Genomic DNA, 18,556 nt, shown 5'->3' on the forward strand with positions numbered 1-18,556 from the left:
GCAAAGACATAACATGGCTACCACTGATTCTTTAGAGGCTTAAAGCAGGGCAGGCATAAACAACACTTTTTAGTTGTCTGATGAAGGAAATCCACCAATTTACATAATGGCAGCCTGCCAGCTTTAAGAGTGAAAACAAAATTGTCTGTAAGGTCTATTTAGACCCTAAACTGATACTAAACACACACTGTTTAATTGTTCTCCCTTCTCTTTCTGTATGTGGATTATGGCACTGTAATTATAAAAATAAAATAAAAATCGAAGTACCTTTTTTCTTAATAGATATAGAGAAGTCACGTGACCCAAATATTTCCCAACCTGCCTGTAGGGAAACTGTGGCAAGAGGAGCTTCTAGTCCTCTGCTACTGGTCACATGTAAAACAAAAACAACAAAAAAACACAGCCTTGGGGGTACAGAGTAAAAATAATTAATATCAATAAACAGTTTTAAGTTGTTATACAAACATATATTTCAAATCTTTATTTTTTTGGGCAATGACTTGGTGTGTATGGATTTCTGCCAGTCACAGGCTCTCCAGCCTGTGACTTGGAAGAAGAGGGAGGTGAAGCCTCATCTATCTACATGTAATATCTCGCCCCCAATGTGTTTAGTTGGTTATTGAGCATGGAGGAGGAAGGAGGGAGTGGGCTGTCATTTACCATAGTGTATGCGCCCACATGTGTGACTCTATAGTCATATAGGCTGCTCAGATGTAATAGGAAGGGAATGCTCAACATAGAAACTCACTGAAAACTGAGCATGTGCAGAGCTGCCAACACTGCTCTGCAAATCCCCAAATGCATTGGGGACATATACAGGAGGGGGAGACAGAGAACAGTAGGATCAACCAGTTTTTTTGCAGAATACAGAAAACTAATCTCATAGTGACTGAGTGAGTATGAACAGTAATACACAATTTGATAGTTTTTTATGATGTGGGTTTGGTGACACTTTAACATTAGAAATTATAGAAATGTTTGCTTAGGCAGGGTCCATCTCTACTTACATAGATACAACAAGAATTTGGGTCCATATTTTTACTTGTGCAAAATTGTAAAGTTATGCCTAGAAAGTAGTATTAATGTAATGACTGAGAGCCAAGTACTGTATATTATATACAATTTGTCTTTTGACAGCTTATTTCCAATAAAGAAAATGCATGGGAAATCTCGCTGTTTAAGAACAATCTGTGTATCTTTCTGTATCTCTTTGTAGTGCTAAGAAAAATATGTGAAATGTAAACTTTTGTATGCATTTTATGTCCATCTGTGACAACATTTGCTCAGTGCCTTTGCATCAAGATAATCTGGCTCTGATTGATGTAAAATATATGGTCATTCTGGTTTTCTCCTAGGCTGGAAGCTAGGAAAGACTAGTAGACAGTTTATATTGGCATAGGTTTAAGCACACAGCTCATGGCTGCTCTCCAAACACTACTGGTTTTATGTCCATGTTACAGTATAAAGCAAAACTTCCCTGGAAAATTAGGTTTTAAAATATTGCTGCATCTGTAACCTGTATTGTCTTTTAAAACTAAGTGTTGTTGATCTAGAGGGGTTACTTTCATTTTAATTCAGTCCCTTTTTCATCTAAAAACACTTAGGCCTCGTACACACGACCGAGTTTCTCGGCAAAAACCAGCAAGAAACTTGCTGGGTTTTTTTTTGCCGAGGAAACCAGTCGTGTGTACACTTTTCGACGAGGAAACTGTCGAGGATCTCGTCGAGCCAAAAAGAGAGCATGTCTTCTTTTTCCTCGAAAGCAATGGAGAAATGTGGCTCGCCGAGATCCTCCACAGCCTAAGAAGGAACTCGACGAGCAAAACGATGTGTTTCGCCTGTCGAGTTTCTCGGTCGTGTGTACGAGGCTTTAGAAATCATCTATCATGTATCTTTCAGTGCACACTGTCTGTCTGCTTTCTGAAAATGGGTGAATGAATCCAATCACTACAAATCCAATCACTACAAAAGTTACCGTATATACTCGAGTATAAGCCAAGGCACCTAATTTTACCACAAAAAAATGGGAAAATGTATTGACTCGTGTATGAGCCTAGGGTGTCCATCTGCAATACCTCACTGTGTCCATGCCTCACTGTGTCCATGCCTCACTGTGTCCATGCCTCACTGTGTCCATGCCTCACTGTGTCCATGCCTCACTGTGCCCATGCCTCACTGTGTCCTTGACTAGACTGAAGTCTCTAACATTGGAGTCTGGGGAAGGGGTGCCCGGCTTTGAAAAATCGGTGCTTCCCAGCCGTAGGTCCCCCAGACAACAAACTTTGCACACTTGCAGAGGGGAAATGGGAGATCAGGCGCAAAAAGGTGACTCGAGTATAAGCCGAGGGGGGCATTTTCAGCACACAAAAATGTGCTGAAAAACTCGGCTTATACTTGAGTATATATGGTACACCATAAACATAAATTAATTGTTTTACCAAAGGAGTACAGCATGTTTACTTTTAAAGTAAAATTTGACTTTGCAAAGTGAATTTTCACTTATAGTAAATGACGTGAAAGAAAGGGAAATTTTACTTTGCAACGAAAACCCAATACAGGCATACCCCACTTTTAAGTACACAATTGGGTTTATTTAATAAAGCTGGAAAGCACAAAATCAGGCTCACTTCTGCATAGAAACCAATGAGCTTCTAATCCCAGCTTGTTCAATTAAGCCTGGTAATGAAACCTGGAAGCTCATTGTTTTCTGTGCAGAAGTGAGCCTGATTTTGCGCTTCCCAGCTTTAGTAAATAAACCCCATTGTGTACTTAAAAGTGGGGTATGCCTGTAATATGCTTCTAAAATGAAACAAAACGGGAAAGCTTGCACATGATTGAATAATAGAAGTCAATACATCACCACCTCATTCACTAACCTAAGTGAATGTTCTCTTTGTGAAGTGACTTTTCACCTATCTTAGTGAATAAAGTGAAGTTATGCTGACCTATGAATAATGTGCAAGCAAAAATCTTATTTTCTCTTATCGTCCATGGACGGACACAGCTCCTTAAATCTTGACAAGTGGGTTATGTTCCCTGTTTACAGGAGAGGACTAGGCAGAAACATGTTAAATAGTTAAATACATGTTACATTAACAGAGTTGAACAGCCCCGCCGAATAGGGGGCGGTCCCTCCAGACATAACCCTCCTCACTGCAGCTTGCAGCCTCAGTTTCGTTCTGCCTAGCAAAGGAGAAGGACGTATGGCTCCCTTTGGGCCCAGCGCCCTGAGGAGAAATTTTATTTTATTTTATTGTTAGTCCTGGACACAGTTTGTGCCAGGGTGGGGGTGGACTGCGGGCGGGCGGTAAAAGAGTGCCCCCTTCCCCCGTTATCCCCTGGGGAATGCTCTGTTATGGAGCCATGGACTAGGTACCTAGTTAAAAAAAAAAAAGGCAGAATAAGGCATTTATGGGTGCGCTTTTTACTGCTGCAAGGGACTCTCCTAAGCTGCATAGTGCAGCTGGGTTTCCGCCGATGGCTCGGTCTTTTTTGGATCACACAAATCAGACCGCTGTGTAGGTTTTTTCCTTCTGTGCCCTTCTTTGATAATTTCTGAGATGCGGAATGAGAAAAGCCACTGAGGGCTTTTGTAGTCCCTCACCGCCGGGCGGGAACCCCCGCTTGTATGGATCTGACTGATAGAAGATCCGAAGTACTGACCCGTTCCATGTTTACCATGCTGGGGTCTGGCTTGCGGCCTATTGTGGCCACTACACTGGGGTCTCAGTGGTCGCTGGCGCTATTTTTTGGGAGATTTTTCAATTACATTGAAAACTCCCATTGGCGCCCATTTTGTCGTAGCCACGCTATGGCGCAGCTTACATTGTGCTGGCCATTTTCCTGTGGCCGCGTTCTGAACGCTCGGCGGCCATCTTGGAGTAGTCCTGACCCCTAGTGCTGTATACAACTCACAGAGTGAGCATTTTGCACCAGACAATGCACACGGTGGTGTAGTGCTTAACTCCATTACTTGGCAGCAAAAGAGTCATTGGTTCGAATCTGCACACTGACGCCAATCTGCACACTGACGCCAATCTGCCTGGAGCTTGCATTGTCGCTCCCTGTGTCTGCGTGGGTTTCCTCCGGGTACTCCGGTTTCCTCCAAAGACATGTGTGCATACACCTACATAATATACATACACACTATGTGTGTGTATTATTTAGGGGCAACCCTCCCAGGCCGTCAAAGGCCCAGCTGGGGGACTAATCTGTCCCTGGGTGCATAAGCCGATCACGCCGGCACCCAAATCCTGCCAATGTATATAGCCTTCCCTCCCTGTCTCTAGGTGGGAGGGGCGGCTTGCAGGTTCACAATTCAGTGAAACCTCCCTGCTCTCCGACTAGTGGGTCTGCGAGGTGGTCTTTTCGGAGTACTAGATAGGGTTTCCTCCTATCCACAGAACAAAGTTCTGTCCTTGTGTCTTCCCCTCCCGGCACGTCGGTCTGCCTTGGGCAGTGTGGGATTTGCTAAGCTGCAAGGTAATTTTACCTTTCCTGCAGGACGAGAGTTTTGGGGTTTTCTATGGGCCTCAGGCCCTAAATACCTTTGTGAACGTCGGGTAGTTCCGCATGGAATCCATTTGTTCGGTGGTAGCTGCGCTTCATCCAGGGGATGTCCTGACGTCCTCGGACATCAGGGACGCATACATGCATGTCCCGTTTTGCACATGTCACAGTGTTTTTTTCTGTGCTTCGTGATGAGAGAAGGGTCTCTGTCAGCCTGTGGCCCTCCCTTTTGATCTGGCATCAGCACCATGGGTTTTCAGCTAGGAGCTCGCACTTATTTGAATTTTGTTGGGACAGCGAGGCTTTGCCTCATTGGCTACTTTGACGACTTTCTTCTGAGAGCAGCTTCTGTCTCCGACCTAGTGGATGGGTTATTCCCATTCAGACCCTCCGAAGATTCGGGTGGATGTTAAACGTTTAGGCCAGAAAGTGTAGCTCAGTGGCAGCAAGCCTGCCCTACATGTGTGCGACCCAGGGTTCAAATTATGGGCATGCTAGGTTCCGACTCAGCGTTGGAGTATCTAGTGTTGATCCAGACACCTCAGTGGCAAAGGTCCTTCTTCCCCTGGAGAAATTGCAGACTCTTCAGTCTGCGGAGAAGGTATTGGCATCACGCAATCGGTCTTCTCTCCGGGCGCCTGCTGGTTCGGGGTCTGTGGGTAGCCTCCTTCAAGGTGGTACTGTATGCCCAGTTCCACACCCTGGTTTTAAAGTGGAACTACTGTCCAGGTGGTAAAAATCTCTTGTCTCTGAAATCATTGGATTCCTGTGCGCCACCTAGTCAGAGTCTCTCTGAGTTGGTGACAGAGATTCCCGACTCTTCGGTCCGGGAAGTTGTTCCTTCCTTCCAGTGGTCGGTGTTTACGACGAATGCCAGCTCACGGGTTGTGAACCTGGAGGTTCACAAAACTGGGGGGTCCAGTCGGCCCTGAGTCGCTGGACTTGCGTGGACCTATGACCACACCTCCTTGAATGTGTCTGGTCTCGGTAGCTACCCAGGGTCGGGCCTGGCTAGTGCCTGGTGGAAGACCGCCTGGGAATAACAGGTGCTGTCTACTGTTCATTGTCCTACTATTTTAGGCGATCAGGCTATGCTTCTCCTTGTGGTCGACCGATCTGGTTTCAGCCGGACAACGCCACGGCCGTGGCTTCAGTCTACCATCAGGTATGCCGGCAGGCAGACTACTGGAGTCGCCAGATGCTGGACCAGGGCGACTGGTCTTTGTGCTTGGGGTGTTTTGGCTCCCTTGCAGGAGGTGAGCCTCACATGGCATGGATCTCCTGGCAGCTTGTCTCCGCCGCAAGGGTGTCAGTTAGTGGCCAGGTCTAGTGATCTTGTACAGACGCGTCAGTCGCGCTGGTGGCCCTGTGTTGTCTGTATCGGTGATTTTTTGCCATTCCTCCATGGTAGTTGCTTCCTCGGCCGCTCCACAGAGTGGATGCTGAGGAGATCCCGATGATTCTAATCGCTCCAGATTAATCTCGGCGTCCTTGGTACGCTGATATCGGGCGCCTGGTAGCGGAGGCACCCTGGCGATTGCCAGGGCAGGAGGTTCCTGTCTCAAGGTCCCATACTTCCTCCTGTTGTACAGTCACTGACTTGCTTAACATGGTTATTGGAAGCCAGACTTTAGGTGACCAGGGTCTGTCTGACTCGGTCATCTCAACAGGGCACCGTAGTCTTCTTCCGGAGGATCTACCGTCGCACCTTTCTTGGTGCGAAGGGATGGAGTGACGTCCACGGGCGTACTTTCGGTGTCCAGGGTCCTGCTGTTTTTAAAGCTTGGATTGGATCTAAAAATTGCTTAAAGCACCGTTTGGGGGCAGATTTCAGCCTTGGCTGTGTTCTTTTAGTGGCCTTTTTGCGGCCCGTTCCCTGGTGGGTCCCCTTTTTTTTGTGTGCAAGGGGTTTGTCATATACTTTCCCCTCTTGGCCCATCTCTTCCCCCATGAGTTTTGACTCTGGTGCTCTCGGTTCTTCAGGAACCTTCCTTTTGGAAACATCAGAGAGATTTTCTCTTGACACTATCTCAGAAGGTGGCCCCTTTAGTGGCCTTTACCTCTGTTAGAGGGGTTTCTGAGTTGGCAGTCTTGTCTTGCAAGCCGCCATGCTTGATCCCCCATAAGGATTAGGTGATGGTGCGCCCGCGACCTTCCCTTCTTCCGAAGGAGGTTTTGGCCTTTCATACTTTAGGCGTGGTACGCGCTTTGCGGGTATACCAGCCTACTACGGCTCCATTTCGGAGCTTCTGACTCTCTTTTGTGTCGGTGTCTGGTCCACAAAAGGGCCTGGCGGTCTCGTCGACCACCATTTCTCGGTGGATCGGGCAGGCCGTCATACAGGCCTATGCTCCTAAGGGCGGGCCCCCCTTTCCGGTCACGGCACTTTCGACCAGGGCAATTGGTCCTTCCTGGGTTTTTTTTTTTTTTTCCCGACATCATGCGTCGGTCTCACAGGTGTGCGAGGCGGCGATTTGCTCGTCCGTTCACGCTTTTTCCTGAATTTACATGGTTGCTGTGAGTGCATCTTATGATGTTTTTTTCAGCCGCTAGTTTTTGCCGGCGGCTGTTTAAAGTTGCACCTCCTCCGTTGAGGAGCTCTGCTTGTTTTGGGGTGAAGTTAAAATTGTTTTTACTGATATATTTCCCACCCCTCGTTTTTTGACACTGCTTGGGGACGTCCCACTTGTCAAGATTTAAGGAGCTGTGTCCGTCCATGGACGATAAGAGAAAATAGGATTTTTTGTACTCACCGTAAAATCCTTTTCTCTGAAGTCCATGGACGGACACAGCTCCCACCCCTCCTTTTTAGGTTTGTACTGCTTGTTACGAACTGAGGCTGCAAGCTGCAGTGAGGAGGGTTATGTCTGGAGGGACCGCCCCCTGGGCGGGGCTGTTCAACTCTGTTAATGTAACATGTATTTAACTATTTAACATGTTTCTGCCTAGTCCTCTCCTGTAAACAGGGAACATAACCCACTTGTCAAGATTTAAGGAGCTGTGTCCGTCCATGGACTTCAGAGAAAAGGATTTTACGGTGAGTACAAAAAATCCTATTTTTTCCTTGCATATGATTGGGTAGTCTTTGCAAGGTGAATTTTAATTTTTTATCCTATTTTAATAAGGTAGGTGAACAATCACTTTGTACAGCTCTACTGATTTAGTAATCAGGTTAAAGGCTTTAAAAAGTCTCTTACCATATAGCTCCCGTTATAAATTGTGTACACAGTATGGATCTGATTTATTCATTCATGTGATCACACATTGGTACTGCGCTAATGCCGCGTACACACCATCACTTTCTGCGATGAAAAAATGCGACGGTTTATGTGATGGAAAAAAACGACATTTTTCAAACTTCAATTTGAACAACGACGTAGCATACACACCATCACTTTTTCACAACGCTCTAGCAAAGCGCAGTTCCGTCAATCACGCACAACGTCACTATAAAGGGTCGTTTCCATGCGGAAGACGGACTCTTTTGCTGATATAGTGTTGCTGCGTGTTAGTAAAAGTTTGGTGAGAGACGATTCGTGATTTTCAGTGTTTGTGCTTTAAATTTCGTTTTCTGTTGTACAGTTTGTGTATTTGTCGTCGGATCTGTGATACAGTGCTTGTACTAAGGACGTATTTGTTTTGGCATTACGTTTTTGTGTGCACGGTGCTGTTTAGCAGGTCGTTCTTCAGAGGCTATTCTGTACTTCAGGGCGTAATTTTTAGTCTGATCTGATTTGACGACCGTTTTCTAGCCATGTTGCAGCCACTTCACACACTCCCAAATCAACACAAAATAGAGATTTCCACTAAAATTGGTGACAAAATAAAAATCAAAAAAAAAAAAGGTTGCCCAATATATATATTTCAAATTTTGAAGATGGAAGATACAACTAAATAACAGAACACAAACATACATAAACATTATCAAACAAGAAAGAAACTACTTAAAAGCTTGTCATAACTATGTAACAAGATCAGCCGCAACAAACGTCCATTTTTGGGTAGCAGTTAAAAGCAGGGGTTAAAGAAGCGCTTTCTTTTCTTGTATATAAGCTGAAAAAGACCTAACGAATGTGCTTATTCCATTCTGAACAGTCGTTTTACTTGAGCATGCGCGTGCTTAACCACTTACCCCCCGGACCATATTGCTGCCCAAAGACCAGAGTACTTTTTGCGATTCGGGACTGCGTCGCTTTAACAGACAATTGCGCGGTCGTGCGACGTGGCTCCCAAACAAAATTGGCGTCCTTTTTTTCCCACAAATAGAGCTTTCTTTTGGTGGTATTTGATCACCTCTGCGTTTTTTATTTTTTGCGCTATAAACAAAAATAGAACGACAATTTTGAAAAAAATGAATATTTTTTACTTTTTGCTGTAATAAATATCCCCCAAAAATATATAAAAAAACATTTTTTTTCCTCAGTTTAGGCCGATACGTATTCTTCTACAAATATCGCAATAAGCGTTTATTGATTGGTTTGCGCAAAAGTTATAGCGTTTACAAAATAGGGGGGTATTTTTATGGCATTTTTATTAATATTTTTTTTTACTAGTAATGGCGGCGATCAGCGATTTTTTTTCGGTATTGCGACATTATGGCGGACACTTCGGACATTTTTGACACATTTTTGGGACCATTGGCATTTTTATAGCGATCAGTGCTATAAAAATGCATTAGATTACTATAAAAATGCCACTGGCAGTGAAGGGGTTAACACTAGGGGGCGGGGAAGGGGTTAAGTATGCCTGGGTGTGTTCTTACTGTGGGGGGGGGGGGGTGGCCTCACTAGGGGAAACACTGATCCACGGTTCATACATTGTATGAACAGAAAATCAGCATTTCCCCTGCTGACAGGAACGAGAGCTGTGTGTTTACACACACAGCTCCCGTTCCCCGCTCTGTACCGAGCGATCGCGTGTGCCCCTAGTGGCGGCTAAAAGGCAGGACGTCATATTACGTGCTCTCGCCTAGGAGAGCCACCTTGTGGACGTATTATGACGGTGCGGCGACGGCAAGTGGTTAAAACGACGTTTTTACGTACACACGGTCAATGTTTAGAACACAGAAAGCGACGTCGGCCAAAAACGACACATATAATTGAAGCATGCTTCAATTTTTTTTTGGTCGTTTTTCAGAAGACATAAAATGACGTTTTTGCCCACACACGGTCAATTAAATTGACGTTTTTCAAAACGTCGTTTTTTTTCATCGCAGAAAGTGATGGTGTGTACGCGGCATAACAGTCTTAGTATATTTAAACCCACATACCATATAAATATAAACCTGCAACACATTGGCGCTGTGCTTAAAAGAAAATGTTCACAGAATGTATTATGTTTCTGCAATGCACCAGCTAAGCCATGGCAGGCCTAAAAAATGAGATTTTTGTCTGTAGTTTTTGGTTCTAGCTAAGCACTGTTAGTATGTTTTAACCATATAAGAATATACTCGCAGCAAGTGTTCAAGGCTCAACTTCAATTTGTAAAAAGCATCATGCAACTATACATTTGGGGATATTGTTCTGCACATGGACAAATCTTTGTGCTCATATCTAGATGTACAAGAGGCTTGACTCTGGTGTAGACTCCAGTGATAAATACTTGTATGTATGCTGACTTTTACATACAAAAGCATAATATACAGTTTTTATCAGGGCTTTTTTTCTCAGTAAATAGGTGAAGGTATCCAAGCTTCCAAGATCCCTTTGTCTCCTCCCCCTACCCACCTCCAACCACCTTACCATGGTTCCACCCCCACCCACCTCTCAGTACCACCCCCTTTTAGAGAATACAGAACCAAGTATCATTTTGCAGTGCTAAGTAATTTTTATGGAATGTGTCAATGATGACAAGAAAAGCAGTAAAATAGATCTTCTGCAGCCGGCAACAGTCAACTCCCCCCCCAGCAACAATAGATCTTCCCAAGCAATATTACACTCCCCACAACACTATATCCCCCAGCAAACAATAGATCTCCTCGCAGCCAGCATCAATAGAACCTCCAGCAGCCAGCAACAGTAGACACCTGCCTCCACAGAAGATCCCTCTCAGCAACCATTGATCGCAGAGTAACAATAGATCGTCCACCAGCAACAATAGATCCCTCCAGTGACAATAGATTCGTCAACAGTCAGCATCAATAGACACTCCAGAATACCCCAGAACCCCTTGCCATTAGACATTCAGTTCTAGAGGTGTGATGTGTTTTCCTGCATTCCCACTGAAAAAACGGCTTTTTAATTTACCTTGAAGCTTGGTGCATGCTTTTCTTTGCTTAGTAAGACAGTAGATTTTTTTTTTTTTTTTATGTTTGCATGTTTAGTCTGCAGTACACCTTATATGAACAGGAGACACAAAAGCAACATTATGTGGATGTTCATAGCGCATGACAAACTAGGACCCCACCATCTACAGTCTACTAGATGGGGTCCTTGATTGCAGTGACCCTTGTGTACGACTGATTCTGCACATTGGTTCACACATGAAGGCATATCCCTTCTCTAACTAATTTTAATGAATAAATCATCTTCTACATATGACAAGCATAAACAACTAAAAGGGGATGCAATGTCATCCATAGTAATTTTTTAATGTAGCCAAGCCTGATAAGTGCAGAAAGTTAACAGTATTTATTAACATCATCTATAAATTACACATACACTTACATTTTTGGTGGTTGTATAAAGTCTGCAGTATATTTTGATTGTTGGGTTGGGTAAAACTGTTAAGGCCTTGGAAGTGTGAATGGGATGAGATTCCAGCATTTTTGTGCGGGCAGAAGGCACAGGTGCACCATCCAGACTTCTTGCTTTATTGCTTTTTGTTCCTGGGTGCATACTGCACAAAAGTTAGTACCACCAGTGCCAATCCACAACAGCTTGCAGCCTCTCATAGACTTTTACAGGCTGCCAGCAGCAGGGCTGAATAGTGCACAGCATGGAAACACTGCAACCTCATGCACAGGGACTGAATGACCAGTGTACAACCGGGCCTAAGGCCCCATTCACACTTCCAAAAGGAGTCGTTACTGGTTATATGCGGGTGACCCATTGTGGATTCCCCCAAAATACAAAACGTTCCGATCATCGCAGGCAGTTTCTCCATGAGCCAATAAATGCGAGCGGATGCAATTGGCTTCAGGAACTATCAGGCCTCGTACACACGACTGAGGAACGCGGCGGGCGAAACACAACGGTTTCCTCGTCGAGTTCTTGTTGGGCTTGTCGAGGAACTCGACGAACCAATTTTCTCCATTCCCGTCGAGGAAAAAGAGAACATGGTCTCTTTTTGGCTCGTCGAGTTCCTCCACAGTTTCCTCGCTGAAAAATGTACACACGACCGGTTTCCTCGGCAAAAAAAATCTCCCACCAAGTTTCTTGATGGATTCTGCCGAGGAAACCGGTCGTGTGTACGAGGCCTCAGCCTCCCATTGGTTCCAATGGGGCTGTTGCTCGCAGGTAAACACCGGGAACCCCTTCTGGGGCTCCTGAATCTGATTGTTAGTGGCCCAATTTGTGAATGGGACCTAAGGGTTAAGACAGCACAAAAGAAGCTTAGTTTTTTGTTGTTCTTTCGAAATTTTGTTTGCAATTACCTTTTGTTTGTTTTACAGTCAGCGATGAAGAGGAGTTAAGCTGCCAAGATGAATCCAGCCCAACGAATTCAGAGCACACCTCCGACACAGAGGTAATACATGCAAATTTATTAAACAGTGAGAGATTATGCACACAAGGATTAAAAAATGCCACTATTACAGGTGTCCTGTTTTTTTTTTTTTTTTCTTGCCTGTATAGAACCTCAAAGTTATCCAATGTGTCCATGCACAGTACATCTATAAGCATAGTGTTAACAGATAGAAAAAAAACAGTGTGTTCAGGATAGGAGCATTTTTAAGCAGAAAAAACACAGAATGCGCAAAAACGCTCAGCGTTGGTGCATTCTAATGGCCAATATTGTATTGGCCAGAATATATTAATATTCTCCCCAATAGAAAGCATTTACACATGAATGCACATATTCGCATGTTCAATATGTGGCTTTTATTGCAAATTTAAAGTAGCTTTTCTCCTGCCTGGAGAAAAGTTGTTCATAAAAGACAAGCAGACGTCCTGTATGCATGAGGCCTTAGGCCTAGTTCACACTGGTGCGACCTTTTACATGACAAGTCACGGCCCATTAAGTGCAATCGAACCATTCTAATCGCTCCGACTTAGAAAATGGTTCCTGCATTACTTTTGGTACGACTTGCATTGACTTCTGTTAAAGATGTAGTATGGAAGTCGTGCCCAAGTTACTGCAATGTCAGTTTCAAAGTCAAATGTTAATTTAGTAACTGTTTAATTATGTAGTTAAAGAGCACAGCTATTGCCATTCATTGCCAGCAGGCTGAAGGAAAAAAAATAACAGATTACTCCATCTACGCGAACAAGGTGGATGGGGGAATCTTCCCTCCCATCGGGACATTGCATTACATTTCTGGCGGCAGAACTGATCGAAATTTGCCGGGTCCCTTTAGATTAGTGGGGTTGATTTACCAAAATTGGAGAGTACAAAATCTGGTGAAGCTCTGTGTAGAAACCAATCAGATTCCGATTTTTTTTTTTTTTTTGTCAAAGCTTAACTGAGCAAGCTGATCACAGATCTGGGTAAAGGGCCAATATCGACCCTTTACGACGTGATCGGCTGTGTCCAATGACAGCTGATCACGATTCAAAAACGGTTATCGGCATTCCTTTCCTCATGCTGACAGGGAGAGGAGAGGCAAGCCAATAACCGGCTTATGTGAAAAGGACATCTACACTGACAATCAGATTATCAGCGCAGTCCCAACAGTGCCCACCAGTGCTGCCAACCAGTACATACCAGTGCTGCCAATCAGTGCCTCCTCATCAGTGTCACCTATCAGTGCTGCCTACCATTGCCTATCAGTGCCCATCAGTGCTACCTATCAATCCCCCATCAGTGCTGTAAATCAGTGCAGCCTCAACGATGCTGCACAGAGCCGCCTTTTCTGTGTGCATGAGTGCAGCCTATGAGTGCCCATCAGTGCAGCCTACCAGTGTCCATCAGTGTGGCCTCATCAGCGCAAATCGGTGAAGGAGAAAAATTACCTGTTTGGAAAATTTTATAACAAACTATGGAAAATAATATTTGTATTCAAGATTTTTGGTCTTTTTTTGGTTTGTTTAGCAAAACATTTTAAACCCAGTGGTGATTAAATACCACCAAAAGAAAGCTCTATTTGTGTAAATAAAATGATAAAAATGTCATATGGGTACAGTGTAGCACGACTACGCAATTGTCCTTTAGAGTGTGACAGTGCTGAAAGATGAAAATTGGCCTGGGCAGGAAGGGGGTAAAAGTGCCCAGTATGCAAGTGGTTAAATCAACCCCAATGTGTGGCCAGCATAAATCACTGACAGGGATGAATCATTCAGGCAATAAAGTCTGAGAAATCTGAATTCCCTTACTGTATATTTTTTTAATTCAGACCTGCAGCCCACATAAATACAGTCAGTATTGACAGCTGACTTATGTTTCCTGACATTTTCTTTTAGAGTAAAACTGACCTGGCTTAAAGTGTGTTTAATGGGTAACTCCACTTTCATGGGATAAAAATGTTGCAGAAAAAAAAAGTAAAAATGATACTGCATATACAATTGTGACACAAGTCATATTGTAATTAAATATTATTAAAAAAATCCTTTCCTTTTCAATATAATCTGCAGCACTTTCATTTTCTCTAAAATGCAATGCAATATGGCAACCTGGAGGCATAAAGTAACCAGATGGTGTACAAAACACCCCCCAGATATTTAATTTTCTGCTTGTGTGAAAGCATTTTGACTTGTCGCGTGGTGGGACTGCCCTGGAATAGCCACTCAATACAGGCACACTACACCTGCTGTGAATGGACCCTAAGTAGCGATGTTCTGCTGTCCTGCTTTAGGTTCACAATCTGTGCAGGGAGTGAACGTTGTCAGCATAGGACAGAAAGTGTGTTCCTGGCAGGAACAACAAGTGGAAAAAAAGCCTGAGAAGATAAAATAAATCAAGTACTTGGTGATGCACTTTTTGCATTTTTATTTATACTTTTTCCTGTGGTTGTATATAGCACCTTCATGTGTGTAGTTCTCTACATCAGAGCTAAAAGTGCGAAAGTTATGGAGGAATGAAGGGAATTTTGGCTACAACTGAGCTGTTGCCCTGGGATTCCCTGTGCTGACATACACACAGAAAGCATGCAACCACTGTTTATAATATCTCCTACACATGTACAATCTTCTTTAGGACGGTGTTAAGGGTGGGTTCACACCATTTGCAGTCCAGTGCGGGTTTTAATCTGCATCAAAAATGCATGGACATGGACAGTAATTAATATTATACAATTAAAAAAGGCCAATATAGTGAAAGACTGCTGCACTGAAAAATCCTTGGATTGGTGGGATCAGAGGCGTAGCTTGAAGCTTGTGGGCCCCGATGCAAAAGTTGACCTGGCCCCCCCCCCCCCCACTACCTCCCACCACTTTCACTATGCGTGCAGATACACCCACCGCACGCCAAGATACTCAAAGTGGCTTAAGAGTTTTGAGTTCCCAGAGTTCCTCCTTACATCAGAGGACAGGGATCACCACTGGAGAATCAGAGGACAGGGACCCCTGACAGGTCACTTGGCAGAGCTCCTTTCCCATCCCTGCACTGTATACAGCTCCTCCCCCACACACTACACAGGGCTAAAATCACATTTCTTCACACGCAGTCTGTCAGCCTTCACAGGTTGTATCTGGCTTTTATGTTGCTGTTTTGACCAGTGAAATTCTCTGGTCCAAATAACAGTGTAGTTGCATTAGGCAGATCCACCTTATACAGATTGTGGCTAACTGGTTTTGTTGTAAAGGAATGTGATTTCAGCACTGCAGGGGAGGAGCAGTATAGAGTGCCGTAATGGGAAAGGAGCTCATCAGCCGGGCATAGCATCCAGGGCATAGGGGGGTGGTCAGGGGGCTTTGTGGGGGGGCACAACTTGGATCTGGGCGGGAAAAGCACAACATCTGGAGCCTGCAGCCCCTCAGGGGCTCCTCAGGAGGTTTTAAAGGATTTGTTTTGGCAATTTCTAAAGGTTTCTCTGTCAGTGTTGGCAGGTGTTGGGGGAAAGTCACCTCCCGGAGGTTTGTGTCTTTTCCCCAGGGAAGTGGGGTAAGTGGACATCCTTGGGTGGGAGGGTACAGAGAATCCCAGCTAATGACTAGGAGACTCTGAGCAGTGTCTTACCTCACTAGTGTCGTCGGTCCAATCGTGGCTACAGGACAGCACTCTCCTCCTCGTAACTCGCTGAGGTCGGTTACCATTCCATGCACACAGCACAGACACTTCCCCATCCTGGGCTGTTCTCACCCCGTGCTCCTCTACATTCAGAAAATGTCTCACAGCTTCTCCCCTGCCAATGCGTATGGAGGGGTGTGAACTGTGAAAGGCAAAGTGGAAGCCCGGTACTGGAGCCTGGCTGTGGGGCCCTAGGGCAGATCGGAGCTGGACTTTGTGGAGGATATGATAATATGACAGGGAGGCTTCAGGGGCCCCCTGGAGCTAGGGGCTGGGTTGCGATTGTGACCCCTGCAACCCCTTATGCTACGCCCATGGGTGGGATGCAATAAATGTGGTAATGAATGTAAAGTACGCTGTCAAAAATAAGTGCGTAAGCTTATATACAAGTTTCAGGTGTGTATAAACAATTAATACAAAAACCAGTGCTAACATTTATTCCTTAGCACGGTGGTGAAGCATCTTTGGATAAGTTTGCACCGAATCTTTACCCATGTATTGTTTTGAATGGACACAGTCATTTGGACTAATAGATGATTCACAAATGGACTAATTCTTTTTACACACGTGTTTTTGGTATTAAGGTTGTTTTTTAAACTACTATTTTGAACCCATCAATAGAGGTTCTTTGCACTAGTGTATATTTTTTATTTACTTCAAGACTCTTTTTTTTCAGACTTTGTTTCACTGGTTTGTTTACATTTTTTGTTATTTTATATTAATTGTTCATACACACCTTGAACTTGTATATAAGCGTATGCACTTATTTTTGACAGCACACTTTACATTCATTACCACAGTAGTTAAAATTGGCATAGTTCACACCAGTGCAGAGCATTCTGTTCAGTCAACAAAAGTAGAATATGCTGCATTTTTCTTCATGGCACACATCTGTGCCAAAACGCATCAAGACACACCATAGCGCTTCAAAAACGCACCAGAACACATAAAAGACAAACAGGAAACTTTGGTAAAAAAGAGAAGAAAAATATACTGGAATGCATTGAAAACACGTAAATAGTGCACATGCCAGAAAAGCATCTAGATCGACATATTATGGTGTGAAGGAGTTCTCAAAAAAAAATATTTTTTATTTTTTTTTGCTGTAGTATAGCAGGATATATATTTATATAGTTTGTAGTGCTTGCTAGCAGCCTATTTTAGAACAAATATGTCAAAAAAATAAGCATGAAAAAGTAGTATTACACTATCCCTATTTCTCTTCTGTCACGTATTGACAGCTTTTTATTATACTGTATAGGGCACAAGTAAATCAATGATGTTTTACATGAAAATTCAATTTATGCGTAATATCTAGCGGTTTGTGTTTGCAGCTTTATCCATTTGCCCCATGTAATTGTCATTTCCCTCTCCTGTTGGCTCTGTAATTCACTCATGACAGAGCACTGGGTGTTTCCCCTGGGATTGTGGATATCCATTGAATGATCTGTCTTTTTACACCGAGCACTGGCCATACCTCTTGTCCTCTGTGCGTTCCAGAAAAAAACTCATTTCATGTTGTATTACAGATAATAAACACAATCGCTATCATCCATCATCCACCATGCCCTGCTGATCCGCTGCTTTCAGTGATTTTTTAAACCAATACTAACATTTTCTGTATACAATTACCACTAATGCAGTTCTATTCATGTTGCTGTGTACTTACATGTGTATATGCTCACTTTCAGAATTAAGAATTAAGCTGATTGAGTCATTTTATATTATTACAGTGTTAAATGTACAATAATTAAGTCTGTTTCTTGGCTACAAGTGGTATACCCCAGTAGATACGTCAATGTTTGAGACTGTATATAACAGTAGAGGGAGGGTTGATGGTAAATCAATACTTGGGTGACATTACCTGATAAAGTAACAGGATTTGACCTGAATGGGTGTCACATGAGGCACGCAGATTATTCAGTTTGTATGTCTGATACTTTAGGGTCATCTATCAACATCAGCCCTGGTTTGTTCCCATGATAATGTTTACATGTGACTACTACACAGTGAAAATTGTGGAAGTGATAATTGGTGAATTATAGCATGGCTGTTCTGAACTACAGACTAGTGCCCCCTGTGCAGGACCTTAGCTACTCATGATTATTGGTCCAAAAATTGTCTTTACCAGAAGGAATATCTTTTGCAGTTTTTGGAAGTAAAATAGAGAGAAGTTCATGTTATTTATTGTGTAAGAATCACAATATATAGCCTATAAGTGGAGTACTAGGAATATGAAAATTATATCATAATATTATATGAGGAATGCTGACCCTCTTGGTTTAATGCTTTTTGTATTCAGTGACCTAAAGAATGTTTGTGTTTGTGCTCCAGGTCAGTAAAGCCTAGTACACACGTGTCGAAAAAAATACACTTAAACCAATATTAGCAGATAAAAACACTGCAGATTTTACAAATTCCTACTAAATATAAAAGCTTAACCTGTATTGAGTTAATAAATAACAAATATTTGTAACTTTTAAATTGCGCCTTTTTGCGAAATGGTGAAAATTGAACAGACACAAAAGTGTAAATATCCAAACTGCTCAAAATATCTGAAGGTTTTAGTTTTTCCCTTACAGATTTCAGAATTCGTGAAAGACCCCAAAACCATATATTTTCTGAAAGCATATGACCTCTACAATAAAAAAAGTGCTACCGTTTTTTTATACCCAGCGGTATTTGCGTTTATTGAACCAATATATTGGCAAAAAATACACTAAAA

The 18,556-nt window shown here is 43.3% G+C and overlaps 1 protein-coding gene across 4 annotated transcripts in view; it reads left to right on the forward strand.

Annotated features, from left to right (window-relative positions):
* Nucleotides 1-18,556, forward strand: part of RAPGEF5 (Rap guanine nucleotide exchange factor 5) — a 382,012-nt gene that overhangs the window by 206,981 nt on the left and 156,475 nt on the right. For all 4 annotated transcript variants that reach the window (XM_040352795.1, XM_040352797.1, XM_040352796.1 and 1 more), the window contains one exon: nucleotides 12,122-12,195. In XM_040352795.1, the coding sequence (XP_040208729.1) occupies nucleotides 12,122-12,195 (74 nt within the window). The remainder of the gene's footprint in view (nucleotides 1-12,121; nucleotides 12,196-18,556) is intronic.

This window comes from Rana temporaria, chromosome 5, assembly GCF_905171775.1.
Source record: "Rana temporaria chromosome 5, aRanTem1.1, whole genome shotgun sequence".
Lineage (NCBI taxonomy): Eukaryota > Metazoa > Chordata > Amphibia > Anura > Ranidae > Rana > Rana temporaria.